We start from the raw sequence: 23269 nt of genomic DNA on the forward strand, positions 1-23269 counted from the left end.
TATGGACAAATTTGGACTTTAGAGGGAAGTTCACATTCCCTTGATATATAGAGCTGTCCATTCTACGAATAACTTAAATGTATGGTCTTGTAATTTTTCTCTTTTTCTCTATATATCTAAAAATTCTAAACCTTTTAGATAGATCTGCTCGTAGGCTGGGTTTAGACCTGACCTAAGCTCGTAATCGGTTTAACGGGTCAATTACCTATTGATCCGATTTTTGGTTCGGTTGGAGATTCAATGGTCCCATGAATCATGAACACTAAGTTAACACGTGATTCAACTTTTTTTTCTTTACAAATGTATTTTTTTATAAATTAAAAAGAATTATGTTGGTGGAGGACTTGAGCACTGGTCTTCTGAGTCAAATAACTAGACTACAATTAAATTAATATTCATATATATTAGTTAATTATTTAATAATTAACTATAGTTTTTTTTTTTTGGTATACATATAAAAAAAGTAAGAGAGTAAATAATTTTTTTACTGTTGAAATTATTTAATATTTTTTATTAAATAACTATGATTTAATATTTATTATTCTATAAATTTTACAAATAAGGAATTTATTTTATTATTTTCATATTATTTTTATTAACATTACAAAAATAAAAAGATAAAAGAACTATGATTCCCCTCTACTATAAGGGATACATATGTAACTTTAACACGGTAACTTTTTAATAAATTTATAATTTTATTATTTTTTTTAATATAATAATTTTAAATTATAATATGGTAAAAGATGATTTATTTTTCTTCTTATTAATTAGTTGTTAGATGAAATAAATCATGAGATATGAAAGAAGATTTGTTAAACATGTTGAATTTTAATTTAAAAATTTTATGTGATAATATGTCAGACATAAATAGTGGCAGAAATGAATGGAACCGACGGTTCAGAACCTAGCAATAGCATCGGATCTACATTTAGAATGATTTGTTTACGTGGCGGGCGAGCAAACCGTTATTTGTCTATTAATGGAATAAAAAAAAATTATAGAGCAGGTGGAGATCACACGCATGCAGCAAATTAAAGGTTTGCGTCGTCATCGGAGCGGACGATCGATCGATGCCCATGGCTGTTGACTCATTGCAGTCGTCTAAGCAGGTCTGCGTCGTCGGCGCTGGCCCCTCTGGTCTCATCTCTGCCCGTGAGCTCCTCAAGGAAGGCCACTCCGTCGTCGTGCTGGAGCAGAACCACGACCTTGGCGGCCAGTGGCTCTACCAAGATGCCGACGCCACTGCCACAGTCCACAGCAGCGTCTACGCCTCCTTGCGCGTCAACGCGCCCAGAACCTCCATGGAGTTCACCGACTTCATGTTCACTCCCGTCGAAGGAAGAGACGCCAGGAATTTCCCCTGCCACCGTGAGCTCTTCCTCTACCTCAAAGACTTCGCCCGGTGTTTCGGGTTGACCGAACTCATCAGGTTCAACACAGAAGTAGTCCATGTCGGCTTGGCGACACCAACTCACAAATGGATTGTGAGATCAAGGGACAGGAGAACTGATGGTGGTGAGTTCGCGGAAGAGATCTTCGATGCTGTTGTCGTCGCCACTGGCCCTTTCTCCCTGCCCAGGCTTCCAAAAATCAGGGGTAAAGCATGATCACTAAGCTCTTTACGTGATTTCGGCACTCTGTTGTTACCCTCTCTTCTTCTGTGCTCCTCAGGAATGGAGGAGTGGAAGAGGAAGCAGCTTCACTGCCATGTCTACAGAATCCCAGATCCCTTCCAAGATGAGGTGGTTCTTTGATCTTTTTCAAAGAAATAGTTAAAACTGCAGAGGATTGAGAATAACCCCCCTTTTTTTGTAACAAATTTCTTCTCTGAAATTGAATTCATTACTTGTTTGTAAATTTTTGCAGGTGGTGGTGGTCGTTGGTGGTTCAATCAGTGGACCAGAGATTGCTCTGGAGCTTGTTCATGTAGCCAAAGAAGTTCATATAAGTACTAAAAACGTTGAAATCCCTGAGAAACTAGTGAAGCCTGTGGCCAAGCATGCACATCTACACTGGCACCAAGAGGTAATTGTAGGAGTTCGGGAGAAATTGTTGTATTTGATCATTATCATGAAGACAATGATAATTAGTACAACTAAAGAATACAAAGATGAGATCATATTAAGGGAAATCTGACGAAATTGAGTAAGGATAATCTAGTTCCTCCAACAGTAGTGGTATGAAGCATATCAGCTGTGATTTTGTTTCAGATTTTTGAATGACTGTGTTACATATGTTGCAGATTGAGTTGCTTTGTGAAGATGGAACTGTTGTATTTGCTGATGGTTCAAGTGTAGTTGCCGATACTATTCTCTACTGTACTGGGTAATTAAGATCAACACTCGATTCAGAATTTGATAGCAATTGTTGCCTAACTTCTCTTTCGATCGTAGGTATTCATATTCATTTCCATTCCTGGACACCAAAGGAATCATCCATGTGGATGAGAACAGAATTGGACCTTTGTATGAACACACATTTCCTCCCTCTCTCGCTCCATCCCTTTCTTTTGTTGGGATTCCAAACAAGGTGACATTTTTGCTCCAAAGTTAATCCATCAAAAGATCATTTTATGTTTTGAAGTTGATGTTCTTTCATACTGTATCTGTGCCATTTACAGACGCTATATTAACTAATTAATGCTGCAGTTTATCATCTTTCGATTTCTTGAGTCACAAGCGAGATGGATAGCTCAGGTGCTCTCTGGAAAGAGGAAGCTGCCATCGGCAGATGAGCTGATGAAAGCAATCGAAGAAGTCGAACGCCATCAAAAGCTTGAGGAACCAAAAAATTTCATACAACTAGCTGCTGAATTATTGGAGGTAATGGCTTCCTTACCATCAAACAACTCATAGGTGAAACAATAAAACTAGACGGGATCAAAAGTTACAAGAACACCAAAACAAAAGTTTTGAAAAAGGGAAATTGCAAAAGATAAGCATTAGTTTGATTATCGGTAGTGTTCTTCTTGTGTTCTTCAATCATTATATAGTTGATTTTGTTTTCTTTTCTTGTGATAGTATTACGATAGGTACGGAGATCAATGTGATTTTCCACACTTAGAAGATTGGAGAAGAGAGATCATATTGAAGGACTTGGAAAATTGTTTAAACAATATTGAAACATTCAGGGATGAATAGCAAGGATGGTAATTTGTCTCTCTGAATTTTTCTTGTACTTTTGGTATTTAGTTTGTCATTGATCGATGAACTAATTAGAATAAAATATAGATAATGATGTCTTTTGAGTCTTTTTGTATTTATAACCGGTCTATTCTTGATGTGATATTTTTTTGTTATTTTTATTTTTTTACTTGATTATGTATATATATTTATATTTCATCTTTGATTTCTGGTAAAGATGTGTATGTTTCCCATTTAAACATAAACTTCTCCCCTTTTGACATACATAAAAAAGAGCTCCAACAATATCCCAATTATTGGACTCTTTGACGTCTATTGACCATAAACATCATGTATTAATCTCCCATAAGATTACATACATGTTCACTACTCTTTTAGTCATTTTCTAATGTTGAAAAATATTTTCAGATTATATCAGTCGACTGCCATAAGTCCAGTCAACTAGCATCATCAAAACGAGCTCATGAACAACGTTATCAGTCGATTGGTATAAATCTCAGTCGATTGCCCTCGTCAAAATGAGCTCCTACATCAAAAATCAAAAATCCCGCTCGGAATTTTGATGAGATGGTGGAAAAGGCTACCTCCTACATCAAAGTGGAAGAAGCGCAAGCAGCCAGGAGGAAAGCTGAAAGACCACCTCCCTGCGCCAACAAGCAAGAAAGAAGGGTACCTCAACCACCTCCTCAACCTCTGCCGCGCGCCCGGGAAGCCAGACCTGCTTTTCATCCCGGGCCAGAAGTCATACCCGCACCTCGAGTTGCCGCTGTGCATGTTCCCCGACCTGGACCATGGAATAATCGGTATTGTACTTATCATCGGTCTCACACTCATGACACTAACCACTGTTTCCAGTTCGCTCGAGATTCCAAGCGAGCTGCCGAGATGAGTTTACCTCCGCCCGAGCTAGCCCCTCAATTAATCAAGATGATGGAGGAACAAAGGGGCGCGACTAGACAGGCCGGGCAATCTCGTCCTGACCCAGCAGGACCTAGTGCTCATCAACCTAGTCGGGGGAAAGAACCAGAGGGATCGCGTGAAGCAAAGAATAGGGGTAATGCGGCCGTCAGAGAGATTGGCATGATCTCTGGGGGGCCAACTGATGGAGATTTAGGGAGAGCACGCAAATCTCATGTCCGTCGCTTGGAGGTTCATGCCGTTGGATGCAGTCAAGAGCAAGCCGCCGACCCTGTTATTAGCTTCGGGCCAGTAGACTTGGAGGGTCTGGAGTTGCCTCATGATGATGCCCTCATCATCAAAGCCATCATTGCCAACAGCCGAGTGGCTCGGGTTTTCGTTGACACTGAGAGATCGGTTAATATTCTATTCAGAACTGCATTTGAGGAGATGCAAATTGATGCTGCTGAACTCCAACTGGTGGCCACATCTCTATACGAATTTACAGGTAATGAAGTGAAGCCGATGAGTCAGATTAAGCTGGCCATATCTCTGGGCGCCGAGCCTTTGGTGCGCACACGGAGGAGCACTTTCATAGTAGTGGACTCCCCTTCATCTTATAATGTCATTTTAGGAATGCCTGCCCTGCATGAATTTAGGGCTGCTGTTTCAACCTTTCATCAAAAAAATCAAATTCCCCGTGGGCGAGCAGGTCGGGGAAGTTAAAGGGGAATAAAGGGTCTCTCGCCGGTGCTATATTGATATGGTCCGGGTGGAAGCTCGGAAAAATCAAAGGATGCAAGAAGGAGGTGTCCATGCTGTTCAAGAGGGAGCCTCTGCCTATAGCTAAAGAACTCATTCCTTGGGAAGAAGTACAACTACACGCCGAGCGACCTGAAAATCTGAAATGGCTGGCAAGCGACCTTCCCTCTCCCCTCAAAGAAGAGTTAATTCAGTGTCTAATCCGTAACCGAGATATTTTTGCCTGGTCTACTGAGGAGCTGCCCGGGGTCAAGCCGGAAGTGGCTGAACACAAGCTGCATTTATTACCAGATTCCCGACCTGTCAAGCAAAAGAAAAGGAATTTTTCAGCCGACCAGAATAAAATAATAAGAGCCGAGGTGGATCAGCTCAAGAAGGAGGGACATGTTCGGGAGGTGCAGTTCCCATCGTGGCTCTCCAATGTAGTCTTGGTAAAGAAGCCCAACAATAAGTGGAGAGTATGCATAGACTTCCGGGACCTCAATCGAGCTAGCCCCAAGGACTACTATCCTTTGCCCCGGATTGATCAGATGGTAGATTCCACGGCTGGTTGCGAGAGGATATGTATGTTGGACGCCTACCAGGGGTATCATCAGATACCTTTAGCAAGGGAGGATCAAGAAAAGGTTAGCTTTATTACGGCTGACGGTACTTTCTGTTATATTGTCATGCCCTTTGGTCTCAGGAATGCTGGAGTCACATACTAAAGAATGATGGACAAAATCTTCCGAGAACAGATCGGACGCAATGTGGAGGTTTATGTGGATGACATACTTATCAAGTCCCCGCTAGCTGTGAACCTGATCCAAGATATAGAAGAAACATGCAGGACTCTTCGGCAATACGGACTGAAGCTGAACCCCTTGAAGTGCCTGTTTGGAGCTGGGGGGGGGGGGAATGCTTGGGTTATCTGGTGACTGAGCAAGGAATAGAAGCCAATCCAGAAAAAGTTCAGGCATTAAAGGATATGCAACCTCCTCAGAATTTGAAGGAAACGCAGAAGCTGGTCGGTAGAATAATAGTCTTGTCAAGATTCATTTCCCGATCTGCAGACCGAGCTGCTCCTTTTTTCAAAGTGCTAAGAAAGGCCTCCAAATTCCAATGGGATGAAGAATGCACCAGAGCTTTTGAGGAGCTGAAGAAATACTGGGAGGCTTTGCCATCTTTATTTAAGCCAATTATTGGGGAACCCTTATGGGTTTACTTGTCGGTCACCCCCGAGGCTATAGGGGCTGTGCTAGTTAAGGAGCATGACAGTGTACAACGGCCAGTGTATTTTTTCAGTCATCTATTAAAAGGGGCTGAGGCTCGGTACACGGCCCTAGAGAAGTTGGTTTACGGTTTGGTCCTTATGGCTCGGCGATTAAGACCCTATTTCTTATCGCATCCTATCATGGTTTTGACCAATAGCACCATGGGAAGAGCGTTAACCAATGTAGAAGTTCTAGGTTGGCTTATCAAATGGGCAACGTAGTTGGGAGAATATGACATACAGTATCAGCCGCGCACCGCCATTAAGGCACAGGTAGGGGTGAGCAAAAGTTCGGTCAAACCGAATAAACCGACCGAACTGACCGATTTTTTAAATTCGGTTCGGTTATTTCGAAATTTCGATTAATTCGGTTAAAAATTTCAATTTTTTCGATTTTTTCGATTCGGGTTCGGGTTTAGAGTTGCCTATTCGGTTAAACCGAAAAACCCGAATTATTTAATACTTTTAATCCAAACCAGGTTTAAAAGTTAAAACCCGATCACTGATCAGTGGTCACGGACTCACAGGTCACAGGTGAACTTGGATCTGGACCTGGACGGCTGGACCTGGACCTGGACCTGAACAGCTGAACCTAGGGTTTTAAAGTTTTTCAACCTAAATGGCTAAATCCCTAATTTTTCATTCACTCGCCGCCGCCGCCGCTTTGCCCGCTCGCGTCTCCGCGACTCCCCCCTTCCCCACCGCGTCACCCAAAATCCCGAATGCTCGATCCCTTCTAACTCTTGCCAGTGATCACCTGCGACGCTGCAACTCCGCGGACACCGTGCTCAACCCTCTCTCGTCTCTCCTTCCGTCGTGTCTTCGAATCTCTCCGTCGGTCCTCCCGTGGCCGAGCACCTGTGAGGCTGTTGCGAGGCTGCTTCGAGGCTACGACTCAGCATCTCAGTGACCCCGTCTATCATCCCTGTTCAACCCTCCCTCTTCTCGTCACTCTCTCCAGGCAGTCACCACTCGAGTGCTCGTTGCTCCCAAGGGGAGTCTCCTTGTGCTCACGCTGGACCGCCTGCATAAATTAGAGGTATTTGCAGGAAATTTATTAAGGCACAGTTAGTGTGTGTTCTTTTGATTGGATAATTACTAAATTTTAACTAGACATTAGTAATTACTGAGGAACTCAAAAGGCATGTGATGTGATAAAGGAGGTTGGACACTTTAAACAAATTCCATATTTAAAACATGATATGGGCATCACATAAACTTGCTGCTTTAGCATTTGCATTTTCTTTTTTTTTGTCTGTGCAATGCCTCTGAATACAAGGGGATTCCAATGAGAAAGGAAGGCAATAACTTGGGCGAGTTTGATTCTAGTATTTTAGTAGTGTTTCTCACTTCTCTTTTTTGCCGAATAAGTGAAAAATGTACAAATTACTTGTCCGTCAATAACTACTTTCTATTCTGAGTGTTTTTTTTTGTTCTATTTGTCTTGGCTTGCATTCAGAAAAATTTGCAACAATTAGCAATGTTTCTTAAACAAGTAATATTTCTAACAAAAGCAACTTATGGGATCCATCATCCATCAATACTTATCTTTATAGATAATTTGTTATTCTATTTAGCAACTTCATTAGTTAAGGATCATAAGTCTGAATCTGTTTTTTCTTTTTGTAATGTTTGCATTGATCTTGTATTGACATATGAATTTTTATTGAATTCAAGAAGTTAACAGTGTCTAGATATCCTGATAAGTATTATCATGCTTAGTTATTGTTGAGTTTCATATTTGTCTTTTAGTTTTAGTTAATTATATTTTAAACAGTGTTATTACACTTGCAATTTTGAACAGTGTCTGTGATCTGTGAAGACTGTGATCAGTATTTATCTGGTATCAATGCAAGGAGATTTATAAAATATGATGTTAATAATAGTTGTTCAATACAAGAATCTGAAATTGGTCCTTCAGTGGGAACAAAAACTACAGTAGATTATAAAGGAAAGGTAACTAAGAGAAAAGCAATGAAACCAAGAAGTGAAGTATGAGATCATTTTATAAAGTTTACTAATGATGCATCAAATATGAAAGCCAAATGCAAATATTGTGATAAAGAATTTTTTTGTGATCCATATAAAAATGGGACAACAAGCTTGAGATCTCTTATTACCTCATGTAAAAAACACCCTCATGTTATTGAAACAACTCAAGCACAGCTAAGTTTACAACAAAGTTTAAAAGAGGGTGAGGTGTGTTTAACTTCTTGGAAATTTGATCAAGATGCATCTAGACAAGCATTAGCTAGAATGATTATAATGGATAAACTCCCTTTCAAATTTGTAGAAAGAGAAGGATTTAAAACATTTATGGCTGTCCAAAGTTTCGAATTCCTTCAAGATGGACGATTGCACGTGATTGTGTTGAATTATATGTAGTTGAAAGGGAAAAATTGAAAAAATTGTTGCATGATTCAGCACAAAGGGTTTGTTTGACCACTGATACATGGACATCAATTCAGAAAATCAATTATATGTGTCTAACAGCCCATTTCATTGATAAAAATTGGAGTTTACAGAAAAGAATTATCAATTTTTGTCCAATTACAAGTCATAAAGGTGAGGCTATTAGTTTAGCCATTGAAAATTGCTTGAGGGGTTGGGGAATTAACAAAATTTTTACTATTACAGTTGATAATGCAAGTTCAAATGATGTTGCTATCAATAGTTTCAGAAAAAAGATGACTAATTGGGATTCCACTATTTTAAAGCGAGAATATGTTCATATGAGATGCGTAGCTCATATAATTAATTTGATTGTTACTGATGGCTTAAAAGATATAAATCAATCTGTGATGAAGGTCAGGAATGCAATCAAATATGTTAAGCAATCCCCCTCTAGATTAAGCAAGTTCAAAGAATGTGTAGAGATTGAAAAAATTGAAAGCAAAAATTCATTATGTTTAGATGTACCAACCAGATGGAACTCAACTTCCTTGATGTTGAATACAGTTCAAAAATTTGAAAGAGCTTTTGATAGGTTTGATGAACAAGATCCATGTTTCAAATTAGATCTTCAATATACAGAATGACATGTTATTTTGAATGAGAATGAAGAGATGATACTTGAATCAGATGATAAACCTAAAAGAGAATTGAAGACTTTTGATAGGAAACTAACAAGTGCAGATTGGAATAATGTTAGACTTTTTGCATCTCTACTGCAAGTTTTTTATGAACTAACATTAAAAGTTTCAGGATCTTTGTATATCACATCCAATACTTTTGCACACGAGATTAGTTATATCCATACCATCTTGAAGGAGTGGCAACAAAGTGATGATATTGATGTGTATTCAATGGGAATTAGAATGAAAAACAAATTTGACAAGTATTGGGGAGATCCCGAGAAAATGAATAAGTTGCTTTATATTGCGGTGGTGCTTGATCCAAGGCATAAATTAGATTTTGTTGAATTTATGTTGATTGAATTATATGGAGATGAGAAGGGTGCAAAAGTAGGAAAGATAATAAAGGATACTTTGTTTGCTTTGTACAAGAATTATAAGGAAAAAATGGAGCCTCAATGTGGTACTTCAATAGTTTCATCTATTCCAGAATCAGTTGACAATGATAATACTTCAACAAATATGAGTAATTTGAAAAGACAATCAATCATAGCGAAGTATAAAAAACAAAAGGCACAAGTTTTTGGTGATGACAATATGTCAAAATTAGACAAGTATCTTAATGAAATAGTTGAAGAATATTGTGATACTTTTGACATTTTGGGATGGTGGAAGCAAAATTGTCACAGATTTCCTATCCTTTCTCAAATTGCTCGTGATGTATTAGCTATTCCGATATCGACAGTTGCTTCAGAATCCGCTTTCAGTACTAGTGGTCGGGTACTTGATTGTTTTAGGAGTTCATTGACTCCTAAGGTGGTAGAAAGTCTTATTTGTACTCAAGATTGGCTTCGGTTAAGTTTGCAATCACTCAACATTGAAGAAATTTTAGAGGATATGGAAAAACTTGAAAACGGTAAGTTTTTCTCTTTTTTTTTTTTAAAAAAAATATAATTAAATTTTTATTTATAATTATAAACTTTATTTACTTAACTTGCATGTTTTTACCAGATTTCTCAAAGATCATAATGGACTCGTCTTTTTCGACGACACCGGTGATATAATGATCAATGGTATGTTTAAATATTATATTTTATTTAAATTGACCTCAATACTAAGAACATAAAGCTATATGATGATATAAGTGTTGTTGTTTCTAATTTGCTCACTTTCTGTGGTATTATTATTCCTCAATTTTTGTGGTGTTTGCAGCTATATAGAATCACTTGCGGAAAGAAAAAGGTATGTCAAATTTTAAAAAAAAACATAGTCAAATCTCTATCAAAAGCTTTGGTGCTCATTTGTGTCATTCATTGCTAGCAACCTTGCCATCCAAGCTAGCAATCTAGCTCAATAGGACTTGATCAATTAATGTTGACTACCTTATGATAATTTTGACTATGTTTTCTGTCTTGGAACTGGTTACTCTGTTTTAAAAATTCTAGCATCTCAAACTTTTCTAGTGAAATATGAATTCTTTCTATGTTGTTGATTGAACTCGTAAGTTTCTAGTAGGACAAAAGTGGAATCTGTTGACATAATCCATCATGAAGTAGTCCAAAAATTGAGAAATATGAGTTAGTGATCAGAAACTCTACATAACTTGCTTACCTCCAATTTCTTGGATTGGCATCAGTTGCAACATTTAATGACCTTCATTTAAAGTTTGAAAGGCTATCGGTTCTTGAACTTGTGAGGCTTCGTTGGTTACATTTGTTACCATAAGCTTCTCCCCTCATCCATTTCAAACTCTAATTAGGAGTCCTGTGAAATAGTTTCCTTTGTCCATTTACTACTTGGTCTTTCCAAAAATTTACAAATTTTCTTAATAGTAGTTCTGTGAAATAGTTGAATTTATGCAGTTTGATGTGTATAATGCAGGTTTATTTGTAAAGGATTGCTAAGGACACAACTATGTTGGGGTTGACATTGCTATTTTCTGTTTTGATGTTGCTCTCTGCTGTATACGTGAAAGCTGGGCTGCCATTCAAATTATGAATTTTTTATCTTGATGTAACCAAACAATTGTGTGAAGTTTCTTGTATGTCTCAACTCTCAAACAAGTAGACTTTGCTGCTTTTTGTGGTGTTTTCTTATTGACAATTTTCTTTAGAGTTCTCTTTTGTGACAACTCAATTGTGTGATTGAGTGAAATGTATATTTGGTTTCATCTGAATTGGAATGAGGATATGTGTTGGTTTCATTCATATGAGTATGTGACTTGTTTGCTTCACTTTTTATATAATTAATGAGTTGTTCAAATTTTAGAAATGACATGTGAACCTTGCCTTCTTTCTATTTGCTTATCCCAGGTCATGTATGGTTTTTGAATATTGTATTTTATTTAAATCAACTAGCAGTAGTGACTAAAGTTGCTCCCAGTTATAATCTACACCAAACTCTTGAGGCCCAGAAGCCAGAAGTTGTCTTCAGATCATCAGATGAGCGTGACTGCGTGAGAAGCAGAAATGCAGAATGAACTGCAGGGCCTTCTTTGTGTATGCTTGCAGGTTTTAATCCAGAAGTTGGGAGCATATGAGAAAACCGAATGGAACTTTTTCTCAGCAGATGAGCATATGAGAAAGTATGCTTATGCAGTATGCTAACGAGATAATGGAACTTTTTCTCAGCTAGTTGCTGTTGTTGATGCTTGTGCAGTATGTTGTGGAAAATTCGGCTTAATCGGGTAATTCGGTAAAAAACCGAATAAATCGATTTTTTTTTTCGGTTCGGTTTTCTCGGGTTTTAACTTGAAAATCGGTCGATTCGGTCCGTTCAAAAAATTTCGGTTTATTCGGTTTTCGATTTATTCGATTCGGTCGGTTCGGTTTTAACCGAATGCTCAACCCTAGGCACAGGCCTTAGCAGATTTCTTGACAAAAATTCATCAGACCAACTCTGAAGAAACCTGGAAGGTCTACGTAGATGGATCAGCTAATCATCAGGGAAGTGGAGTTGGGGTCTTGGTAATATCTCCCCAAGGAGTTATACTCCAGTTGGCGGTCCGAGTGAATTTCCGAGCCACGAACAATGAAGCAGAGTACGAAGCCTTGTTGGCAGGACTGCAAGCAGGCCGGCATGTTGGGGCCGCCCAGGTAATCATTTATTCAGATTCGCAGCTGGTAACTCAACAAGTGACAGACAACTTTATGATAAATTGTGATAAATTACAAGTATACCGGGAAGTTTATGAGAAGATGAAGGAAGAATTCGTAAGGTCACAGTAACCAAGATACCCAGGTCGGAAAATGAGAGGGCAGATGAACTAGCAAAGATGGTCAGTTCCTTAACTACTTGGGTACGACACAAACTTTTCTGATAGCCCAGATAGATCTGCAAAATAATAGAGAAGCAACTATTGATTGACAGACACCCATGATCAATTATCTCAGACAGGAGACCTTACCGACCGACCTAGAAGAATCACGATTGATAAGGAAGCAGGCCCATGCTTATGTCATGATCGGGGATCAGTTCTACAAGAGGTCCTTCTCCAGACCCTTACTCAAATGCTTAGGTATGGAGGAGGCCGATCAGGCCTTGCGAGAAATACATCTGGGATGTTGTGGCAATCATGTTGATGGTCGGACATTATCTCGCAAGGTTCTCCTAGCCGGATATTTCTGGCCTACTTTACAGAGGGGCGCTCATAAGTTGGTGAATACATGCTTGTCTTGCCAGGACATCAAAATTTAACACATCGTCTTGCGGCTTTGTTAAGAACGTCTATAGTCTCATGTCCTTTCGATCAATGGGGCATGGATATTGTGGGACAATTTCCCATGGAACCAGGTCAAAGACGTTTCTTATTGGTGGCAGTTGACTATTTTTCTAAATGGGTAGAAGTAGAAGCCTTAGCCCGGATCACAGAAGATGCCGTCATTCAATTCCTATGGAGGAACATTCTTTGCAGATTTGGTATTCCTCACAAGCTGGTGTCTGATAATGGAAGACAATTTCAAGGATAAAGAATCCAGGCCTGGTGCAAGGGATTTGGCATAACGCAGGCCTTCACTTCAGTAGCATATCCACGGAGCAATGGTCAGACCGAGGTAGTCAACAGAGAAATAGTACGGGGTCTAAAGGTCAAGCTGGATCATGTCGGGGGAAATTGTGTGGAAGAGCTACCAAGCATTCTGTGGGCCTATCGTACAACACCTCAGGAAAGTACAGGTCTAACACCATTCCACTTGGTTTATGGCAATGAAGCGGTCGTACCTATAGAAATTGGAGTGCCATCGGTCAGGAGAACATTATATGATGAAGAAAACACGGAACAAAGGTTGGCTGAGCTAGATCTTATTAGTGAAACTCAGGACAGAACGACGGCTCGGTTGGAGGCCTATCGACAAAGAATGAGACAAAACTATAATAGAAGAGTGATCCCTCGCTTCTTTGGAGAAGGAGATCTGGTCTGAAAGCAAATCAAGCCAGTGGGGGACGTGACCAAGCTAGCACCCCAGTGGAATGAGCCTTACAAAGTCATTAAAAAGTTAGCGTCCGGAGCTTACTATTTACAAGATGAACGGGGCAAGAAACTAGACCGACCCTGGAGCGCTAATTACCTGCGACCTTATCAAGTCTAAAGAAGCATGCCGAGAAGAGTGCCTAGAAGAATAAGCTGGGCGGGTAGCCGGGCTGTCATTTACCCGACAGACCGGGGTAGCAGACCGGGGAAAAGTAGATCGGAAAGAGTAGAAGAAGATGTGAAAGCAGAAATTGTATGCCCTAATATTTTTTGTGGCAAAACTAAGCAATTTTAGTAAAAGTGAGCCTTAAAACACAAGCAGAAAAGTAGCAAAGTACTTTACAAGAAATTGTCAAGCCATTATATACAAGTAGCCAAGAAAAATCACTTGAAAGGAGTAAAAATTTCATCCGGGATCTTTTTAAGGATCCGGTCATGGTCTAAAAATTCAGGAGGCAGGATTGACTTCAGATAGCCTTGTTCATAAAGTTGACGCAGGGCCCCGCCCGCCCCATAGATAACAGACGTGGAGAAACGTTGTCCAGTTTGTGTACAGAATTCCGAAGAAAGCAAGTACAGAGCACGGTTTTGTTGACAGCGATCGTTATCTCCCTCTTTGTAAATAGCTAGAGCTGTTAATGCCCCTTCTGCAATAACCCGAGCCTGAGACAATTCATTCCGGGCGATGGCTAGTTCTGCTGCTTGGGAGGTCAATTGGGCCTCCTGGGATTTTCAACTTCTTGTCTTGCTCCTGCGCTAGAGTCTCGGCGGCACGCAGCTTTTGAGCCAATTGGTCCATAGCTCGTTGATGCTCTAAAGCTTGTTGATCTATACTCTGCTGGTGCACAACATCGACTCGGCTTTGCTCTGCCTGGAGACCTTTAAGTTCATGGTTGACCTGCGCTAGGGATACTTCCAGACTATTCTTCTTTTGGGTCAGATCTTTTATTTCGGCCCTCAGGGCATGGCTAGCCTGAACAGGGTCATTCAATTGCAGTTCCAGTTCAGCAACCTTGTCCCGTAGCATCTTATTCTGATAATGAATAGTGTGGAAGGAATTGTTCACTGCCATAGACTCTGCACAAGCCTGGGACATACAAGAAATATCTGATAAGAGTGGGAAAGATAACAGTTGGGAAATCTTCAAAGTTTACCTTGATATACAGTTCTGAGAATTTGTCCATCTGGGCCAGGGGAGGCAAGGAGTTCATGTGCTGTATGCTCTCTTCCCATAAAGTGGCCAGACTACCTTTTATCCTGAGGGAGCTGGTGGGAATATCTGCTCGTGACCATAACCTTTCCTCAGAAGGGGTAGTGGTGTAGTAACAGTAATGAGTAACTGAAGGGCGTTTTGAGGGCCCAGCAGTGGAGCCAGAAGGAGCTGAAGGAGGTCCTTGAGGAGGTGCTGATGGTGGGGTAACTGAAGGGCGTTCTGAGGGGCCAGCTTCGCCGCCCTGAGGTTGCTGCGATGTGGAAGGTTGAGCCAACGGAGGCTCGACTTGAGTATCGGACGGAGTAGGGGGATCATTTACCTGGCTTGGGATTGGAGGCAGATTCACAATAGGAGGTGGAGGCGAGGCAGCTGCAACTGGAGGAGGAGGAGGAGAAGGAATAGAGGAAGGGCCTAAGTCGGATGCAGGGTGAGGGGCTCGGCGTCGACGTCTCTGAGCTAGCGACTGGTCATCCGAATTAGAATCATCGGAAGGCGGCCGAGCCCTGCGTCTAGAGGGAGAAGGGGCATCTTAGCTCAGGCGGTCATTTGTGGAGCGGGCTCGGCGAGCTGCTTGAGAAGCTTCTCTTAAAGTAGGGCTTGCGTAGGAAACGTTGTCTGACCTTCTACCACGGCCCAGACCAGGGATATAGGTAGTTGGAGGAGGATTAACCGATTAGAGAGGTGTCGGGGTAATAGGTCGGGCTGCCCGTGGGCAAACAGGGGTGGCCGACCGGGGTGGACGCGCAGTCCGCGGGCGAGTAGGGCGAGCCAAGGGAGCAAGTCGGACACCGGAAGACCCTCGTCGAGCAGGTTGGGGCAGAGGATTGGCAGGGGAAACCCCACTGATCGAAGTCGAAGACGAGTGGGGGAGTGCTCTTCTCTGCAAGATAACTCGGCCATGCCTCATTATTTCCATATCGCTCAGAGGAAGTGGCTAAACCTCCGAAGCGTGGGTTAAGACTTCAGCTGCACAAGATAAAGGGTGAAATTAGTTGCCATAAAGGAAATAAAGTGTTCATGAAGTGATAACAGAACGGAAAGAAAAGCTTACCCAGGGAACGAGGCGTCTTAAGAGTCAGATAACTCAGGCGAAAATAGGACAACAATTCCTCCTCAAATAGTAGACGTGTTAAGTTCAGCTGCCAGCCGGCCAAGCGAGACGAGGCTTCTATGTAAGAAGAGTCAAGATGAAATTCCCCTAGTTCGGGAGATGGAGGAAGTAGCTGTTGCCATCGCAAGGGCCACTCCACCTCGTGAGGAAAGCTGATGAAGAAAAATTTGCTCCTCCAGCTCGGATCGGAAGGTGGTAGGGATGAGAAAAAAGTAGTTCGGAGATGGGGTTGAAAACGGAATGTGCCCTCTTCCTGGCGCTGGAGGGTGAAGAAGCAATGGAATAAGTGAGCGGACCAGGATAGTTCACACACATCACATAGCACTATGATGCCACAGAGGATCCTTATAGAGTTGGGTGTCAGTTGACCCAGGGGAATCCGGAAGTAGCGGCATATGTCGGAAAAGAAAGGGTGGAAAGGAAGATGAAGGCCAGTCACAAATTGCTCTTTAAAGAAGGTGCAATAGCCATCAGGCGGATTGAAGAATTGGTGTATTCCAGTGGGGATAACCGCCTGTACATTGTCCTCAACTCCGTAGGTGTAGCGCAGGTCATCTCGATCCAATTCATCGAAAGTGGATGAACCAGGGTAGTACACCGCCGCCAAAGAAGGAAGAAAAGAGGGGGACGCCATGAGAAAAGAAATGAAAGGGAGGGAAAACAGATCGAGCGCGGAGCAAAGGTTCGGAAAGGATTCTGGACTCCAGTAGAAGGAAGCGGAAGACAGGCCAAACCTAGAGGCGAAGCTTGAGGAGATTATTTATAGCTGCCAGGCAGAGGGGCAATTTCGTCAGACTATCATCCATCAGAGCAAAATAATAAGCAGGAACAAAGAGAACTGACGGATCTTCCTTGAAAATAACGCCCAGGGGTATGTTTGGAAAAATACAGGCACGAAGTACGAGGAGACGGATCTCGGGAAATGGTGCAGCAGTTGTTTTATAGAAAAAATGCCTTCGCATCCCCGGTCTGGGTTTAACCGGTAACTAATTTCCCGGTCAGAAGTTATCCTGACCTGGAGTAGAGATGGAAGAATAGATTGGAAAATATGACCGAGCCGGAGCTGTCAGTCGAAGAGAGCAAGTTGATCAGGGCAGGATATAAATGCAGATCGGGCAAGTAGTTACGCTAAGTTTAAGTGGTCCACAGAAGGAAAATAGGTCGGAATAAAAAATAGATTCCAGATCTGGAAGTTGATCAGGGCGGGATATAAATGCAGATCGGGTAAGTAGTTAGGCTAAGTTTAAGTGGTCCACATAAGAAAAATAGGTCGGAATAAAAAATAGATTCCAGACCTGGAATTTGATCAGGTCGGGATATAAACGCAAATCGGGCAAGTGGTTACGCTAAGTTTAAGTGGTCCACAGAAGGAAAATAGGTCGGAATAAAAAATAGATTCCAGACCTGGAAGTTGATCAGGGCGGGATATAAACGCAGATCAGGTAAGTAGTTACGCTAAGTTAAGTGGTTCATAGAAGGAAAATAGGTTGGAATAAAAGGGAGATTCCAGACCTGGATCAAAGAGGACCAGATAGAAAGCCGAAGCACATGTTCGCACGGTCGTGGGTTATATCGATCAAAAGATATACAACGTAATTGATAAGAAGGTTAACCTAACATACTATTAGAGAAAATTAAGGAGCAAGGGTCATGCCATGTCACAGGAGGGACAAATAGTGCAAAGAAAAGGCAAATCCATGATTACACAGTAAATAGTTCAAGTTAAAGTTTAACAGTTACATGTGTACATTAGAAATCCAGCATCAAGAGCCACATCCTGGATCATTGTTAGTGGGAGGCTCAGGGGGGCAAGACGTAGAATCAGCTGAAGGCTCGGGAAGGAGGAATAAGTCGTCATCATCCTTGAAAGTGGGAAGCGACCCGTCTGGAATCTCTCTCATCAAGCGATCGGTATCTAAGAAGTCCACTGAGGGGGCAGCGCGAAGTAGATTCTGCTCAAACATTTGTCGAGCCCCTCTACCCGCACCACAATAGAGCATGAGATTCATTAAACCCCCTATCTTCCTCAAGAAGAACGGGGAGGAGACGTATGCTCGCCTGTACGCTCGTAGACGACCCACTTCTCCCGCCTGGTACTCAGTCAGCTCAGCCTGGACCTTCTCCGTATCAGCTCGGGCCTTTTCCGCATCAGCTCGAGCCAAAGTCAAATTTTGCTGACCCTGAGAAACATTTTCTTGAGCTTTCAGAAGGTCAGCCTGCATTGATTTAATGGTCTCTTGGCTGGCCTCCCACTGGCTGAGAAGGTACTTCTCCCGGTCTGAACTAGAGGCCAGTTGACCCTGGACATCAGTTAAAGTCTTTTGAAGGGCCTCCCTGGTTTCCTGCAGACTGGCCAACCGGGCGTCCTTTTCATCCATCTCCGCCACCAGAGCGCAACGCCTCTCCACTTCAGAAGCTAATTTGGACTCGTTTGTCTGCAGAGCTTGCTTCCAAAGTCTTTATCTTGTCAAAGGCTGCATGAGAAATGTTGCGGGCAGACTCTGCAGACTCCCCAATCAATCGAAGATAATGTGCTAGATCTCCAGGAGTTGGGTTGAGGGGATCGCGGGGAGTTAGTGGCAGCTCTAACTCCTCAAGATGAGCCTTTAATACTTCATTCTCCCTCTGTAAGCGGGAGACGTACTGAATGACACTTAGGTTGGCGGAGCAGGCCTGCATTAGATATAAGAAGAAAAATTATAAAAGATTTCAGCAGAGGAGCATAGAGATAAGAAGACTTACAGAAACCATCTAGCAGGCTGCTTGATCTAGCCCCATCATCGGGGGATTCTTCCAAAATTTTCTATTGCCTGAGCGCCAGGACGTCGCTAAATCGCCTTCTAATTCAATCAGGGCCGCAGGGGGAGGAGCCCCTCCAGCAGTTTCTTCAACGACGTCTGGCCCTGTGGAGGAAGGCAGGCGCCAAGAGTCAGTAAACGAATACTTCTTACGAATTTTCCTTCGAGACCTAGAAGTAGAGGCGGGTGCAGCTAACAGAAGGGAGGCAGACTGAGTTGCGGAACTCCCGGGCTGGTCCGTTAGAGGAAGGGGTAGCTGCCCGGGAGAGGAGACTTGAGTGGGTAAAGAGGCCTGATCGGAAGTTATAGCCAAACCGGGGGTCGGGGAAGATAGCTGGGGCGACATAACGGGAGCCTCTGGCACCAAAGCAATCTCCCGGTCGGGAGTGACAGCCCTGGCTTCCGGAGAATGGGGAGGAGCAATGGAGCGACGACAAGAAGGAGGCGGGGGTCTTCTTCTACGAGGGTCGGGTCCTCTATAGGAGCCACATTCAGAGGAGGAGCCGAGGAAGTTCCTGTTGGATCGGCTCCAGGGGAACAGGCTGTGCCAGGGGGACAGGCTGTGAAGCAGAAGGAGCAGACCGGGAGGCAGAAGCGCCAGACTGGGAAGAAGCTGTCAAACCCTTAGTGAGCTCCACACTTAAAGCTCTCAAATAGGAGACAGATTGGCGTTTTACGTCTGAGGAGTACGCTCGGAGCATGGCAGCCTCTGCAATAAGAAAGAAACATACCTCAGTTAGCGAAGAGTAGCAGAGAGGAAAACGGGGCCTTACCAAATGGAGCCCCTATGTCCGCCTGATCGGGGCTGAGCCCGAATAAATACAGAAAGCCTTCCAACAGTAAGATAGACAAGCTAACGCTCACGCCTTGGAGTTTTTCAGAAGCAGCATTATAGGAAGGTTGGTGTTGATGAACAGGGAGGTTGGAAGGGACGTCAGAGCACCACTGGTCCGCTCGACCAAGGGGTCAAGTGATCTGATAAAAAAGAAACGAGATTTCCACCCCTTATTGGAAAAAGGCATGTCAGAAAAAAATTTATAACCCGGCCCCGCCTGTACCATAAACACTCCCGGTTCAGAGCGTTTAAAAGAGTAGAAATGGTGAAATAGTTGAACTGTCAGTGGAACTTGATACACACGACACAAAATGACAGTGTCGCAAACCGCTCTAAAGAAATTGGGAGCAAATTGAGATATGCAGATGCCAAAATATTTGCTCAGGGCAGAAATAAAGGGATGGATAGGAAACCGAAAGCCGCCTAAAATCTAGTCTCTAAAAACGGTCATGAAGCCTTCCCGAGGGTTTGCAGGGTGTTCCTGGGGTGTTGGAACTCTAAGTTCATACGCATCGCTCAGTCGTAGGTCAGACCGAATCATAGAGAGGTCATGATCATCTATATCATAAATGAAGCGCGAATACCAAAGGGTGGCCTTACCATCAACCATTATCAGGGTGAGGGAGGTTGGAGAAGAGATCAGTCGAGAAGAAGAAGAGCACCGGGCAAGAAGAGTCTAGAAGGGGAAGGGCCGAGAAGCTGGAGACGACGGAGCAACAGGAAGACGAAGGCAGTCAAAACACTTACGGTAACGACGGCGGACTGCCTTTAGGGCTTATAAAGAGGGCCTTCCTAGGGAATATCGAAAAGATGAGGTGAGTATATTTTTGGGTAAAGCGCCCAAAGCCGTCCGATCACAGAATGACGCTCTTATTGGAAGTCGTGTATAAAAAGGAGTGAGGTCGGCGGCGTCATACGACGTAAGCAATAAAGGCAGAGGGCCAGGTGTCACTCCCCTACAAAGTGTATTAATGATGGACGTGATAAGGAAATCATGAAAGGCAGCGGGTGTACGGAAACGTTTACCACGCGATCTTCTCGGGAAGCGGCGAAGAAAATTGGCGGGCAGTAAATTCAAATGTTGTAAGGCCACAAGACATCCTTTTCCCCAGGGCTGAGTAAGATTTTAATATTTTTATCTTTACAATACAGCTCATACTGTACATCTCTTGGCAACATATGAGGTCAAAGTGCTCCCTTCAAGCAATTCCTGGTCGGGAGATCACCCCCAGGTCGACAACATCAATTCCTGGTCGGGAGATCACCCCCCAGGTCGGCAACATCAATTCCTGATCGGGAGATCACCCTCAGGTCGGCAACATCAATTCCTGGTCGGGAGATCACCCCTAGGTCAGCAACATCAATTCCTGGTCGGGAGATCACCCCTAGGTCGACAACATCAATTCCTGGTTGGGAGATCACCCCCAGGTCGGCAAAATCTATTCCCAGGTCGGCAATATCTATATCTGAACGGGTTTTCATAATAATTCCCGATCGGCTGACCGTCCAGGTCGGGTCCCAGACTCTTGCCCCAGTGCGAGTTATAAGTGAGCAAGGCTCTCACGCCCAACGACCGTCCAGGTTGGGTCCCAGACTCTCGCCCCAGTGCGAGTTATAAGTGAGAATGCTCTCCGCCCAACGACCATCCAGGTCGGGTCCCAGACTCTCGCCCTAGTGCAAGTTATAAGTGAGCATGCTCTCACGCCCAACGACCGTCCAGGTCGGGTCCCAGACTCTCACCCCAGTGCGAGTTATAAGTGAGTATGCTCTCACGCCCAACGACCGTCCAGGTCGGGTCCCAGACTCTCGCCCCAGTGCGAGTTATAAGTGAGCAAGGCTCTCACGCCCAACGACCTTCCAGGTCGGGTCTCAGACTCTCGCCCCAGTGCGAGTTATAAGTGAGCAAGGCTCTCACGCCCAACGACATTCCAGGTCGGCATTCCCAGACTCTCGCCCCAATGCGAGTTATAAGTGAGCAAGGCTCTCACGCCCAACGACCGTCCAGGTCGGGGCCCAGACTCTCGTCCCAATACGAGTTATAAGTGAGTAAGGCTCTCACACCCAACGACCTTCCCGGTTGGCTGCCCCAGACTCTTTCCCCGGTGCGAGTTATAAGTGAGCAAGGCTCTCACGCCCAACGACCTTCCAGGTTGGGTCCTAGACTCTCGCCCCAGTGCGAGTTATAAGTGAGCAAGGCTCTCACGCCCAACGACCTTCCTGGTTGGCTGTCCCAGACTCTCTCCCCAGTGCGAGTTATAAGTGAGCAAGGCTCTCACGCCCAACGACCTTCCAAGTCGGCTGTCCTAGACTCTCGCCCCTGTGCGAGTTATAAGTGAGCAAGGCTCTCACGCCCAACGACCTTCCAGGTCGGCATTCCTAGACTCTCGCCACAGTGCGAGTTATAAGTGAGCAAGACTCTCACGCCCAACGACCTTCCAGGTCGGCTGTCCCAGACTCTCGCCCCAGTGCGAGTTATAAGTGAGCATGCTCTCACGCCTAACGACCTTCGCGGTCGGTGCAAGGATTCTCTTGGTCAATACTTCTTATATCCTCCGACGCAAAATGCAGCAGGCCAAGTTATCATGCCGGACTGATCAATAAGCCATATTTCCAGGGTTCTGGCTAAGCATGAAATTTCGCAGGCACATTCGTGAATCACAGACGCATCTCAAGAGGTAAGCAGGTTGTTTTTATTATTTTTACTATGTTTTGCTAGAAATATTAGAGAAATGCAGGGGTCCAATAAAAACACAATGATACATGAGCAATATAGTGGGGAGCTACAATAAGAGTGGAAGGTAGAAGACAGATTTTGTTTCGTTAAAATCAAAAGTACATTTTTCAGAGGTTTCAGTTGCTGTCAGAAACAGAGGCTAGACCCTGTTCTCCCAAATGAGTTTGTGCTCGAATTAGTTCTTCTCGAACACTTTCAAGAGTGTGTCGTAATTGGCAGATGGTCTCATCCTTTAGACGACTTTCTTCTTTCAGCAAAGCCAGTTCGTCCTCGTGCTTTAGCTTCAAATACATGATATGATGGATTTGACTTTGGAAATTCGCTTGAGCTTTCATCTTGAGGGCTACCTCGGCCCGAGTTCGGTATTTGGCCGCTTGCCAGAGCTCCTCCATTTCCCGACGGAGGGAGGTTTGCAGGTCCCTGCTCAGGGTCATATCACGCAGAGCTTTTTCCTTGAGGGCCAGCTGGTGACGTAGGGAGGATAGCTCAGCGGGTTCCATAGGTTAGAAAAAGATCACAAGGAAACAGAAGAGATGGAGGTACAGATGTTATTTCAAGGAGACATGAACTTTTTATAAGGAAGAGGAAGGTGAAGGGATTTCCTCGAAGCTCGAGGCGACGCTTAGAAAACAGTGTAACATTTATAGGAGGAAAGTGCGCTTGTAAGTTGAAGAGTCAACAGGAGCACCAAAGGGGACTGTTCATCTCCTAGGATGACAGGAAATTCTCTAAAAGTCAGAGGGAAGGCAGGTCGGCAAAGGAGACGAGAACCAGGTTGGTTAACACAAGGATTGGGGTCTAGTCAGTCGGACTAGAGTCTCCTTCGACTAGACTTGTGGGGGAGGCTTGTGATACGGTGCATGTTTGTGGGGTCGGTAGGATGATGTGGTTATGGGTCAAGACCACAAGAGGGTCAGAAGTCAAGCTGACCCGGAGGTCAGGAAGGTCAGAAGTCAAGCCTCCGTGGCCGGTCAAGAGT

The 23269-nt window shown here is 43.6% G+C and overlaps 1 protein-coding gene across 1 annotated transcript; it reads left to right on the forward strand.

The window, feature by feature from the left end:
• The first annotated feature begins 1007 nt into the window (after positions 1–1007).
• Positions 1008–10356, forward strand: LOC122047910 (flavin-containing monooxygenase FMO GS-OX-like 8). The gene is made up of 9 exons (XM_042609442.1): positions 1008–1599; positions 1675–1745; positions 1870–2028; positions 2246–2328; positions 2397–2532; positions 2652–2825; positions 3024–3151; positions 7862–10047; positions 10143–10356. The coding sequence occupies exons 1-7, from the start codon at positions 1074–1076 to the stop codon at positions 3141–3143; spliced, it is 1269 nt and encodes a 422-aa protein (XP_042465376.1). The 5' UTR covers positions 1008–1073; the 3' UTR covers positions 3144–3151; positions 7862–10047; positions 10143–10356.
• The last annotated feature ends 12913 nt before the right edge of the window (positions 10357–23269 follow it).

The sequence above is a fragment of the Zingiber officinale genome, chromosome 2B (genome assembly GCF_018446385.1).
Source record: "Zingiber officinale cultivar Zhangliang chromosome 2B, Zo_v1.1, whole genome shotgun sequence".
NCBI classification, from domain to species: domain Eukaryota; kingdom Viridiplantae; phylum Streptophyta; class Magnoliopsida; order Zingiberales; family Zingiberaceae; genus Zingiber; species Zingiber officinale.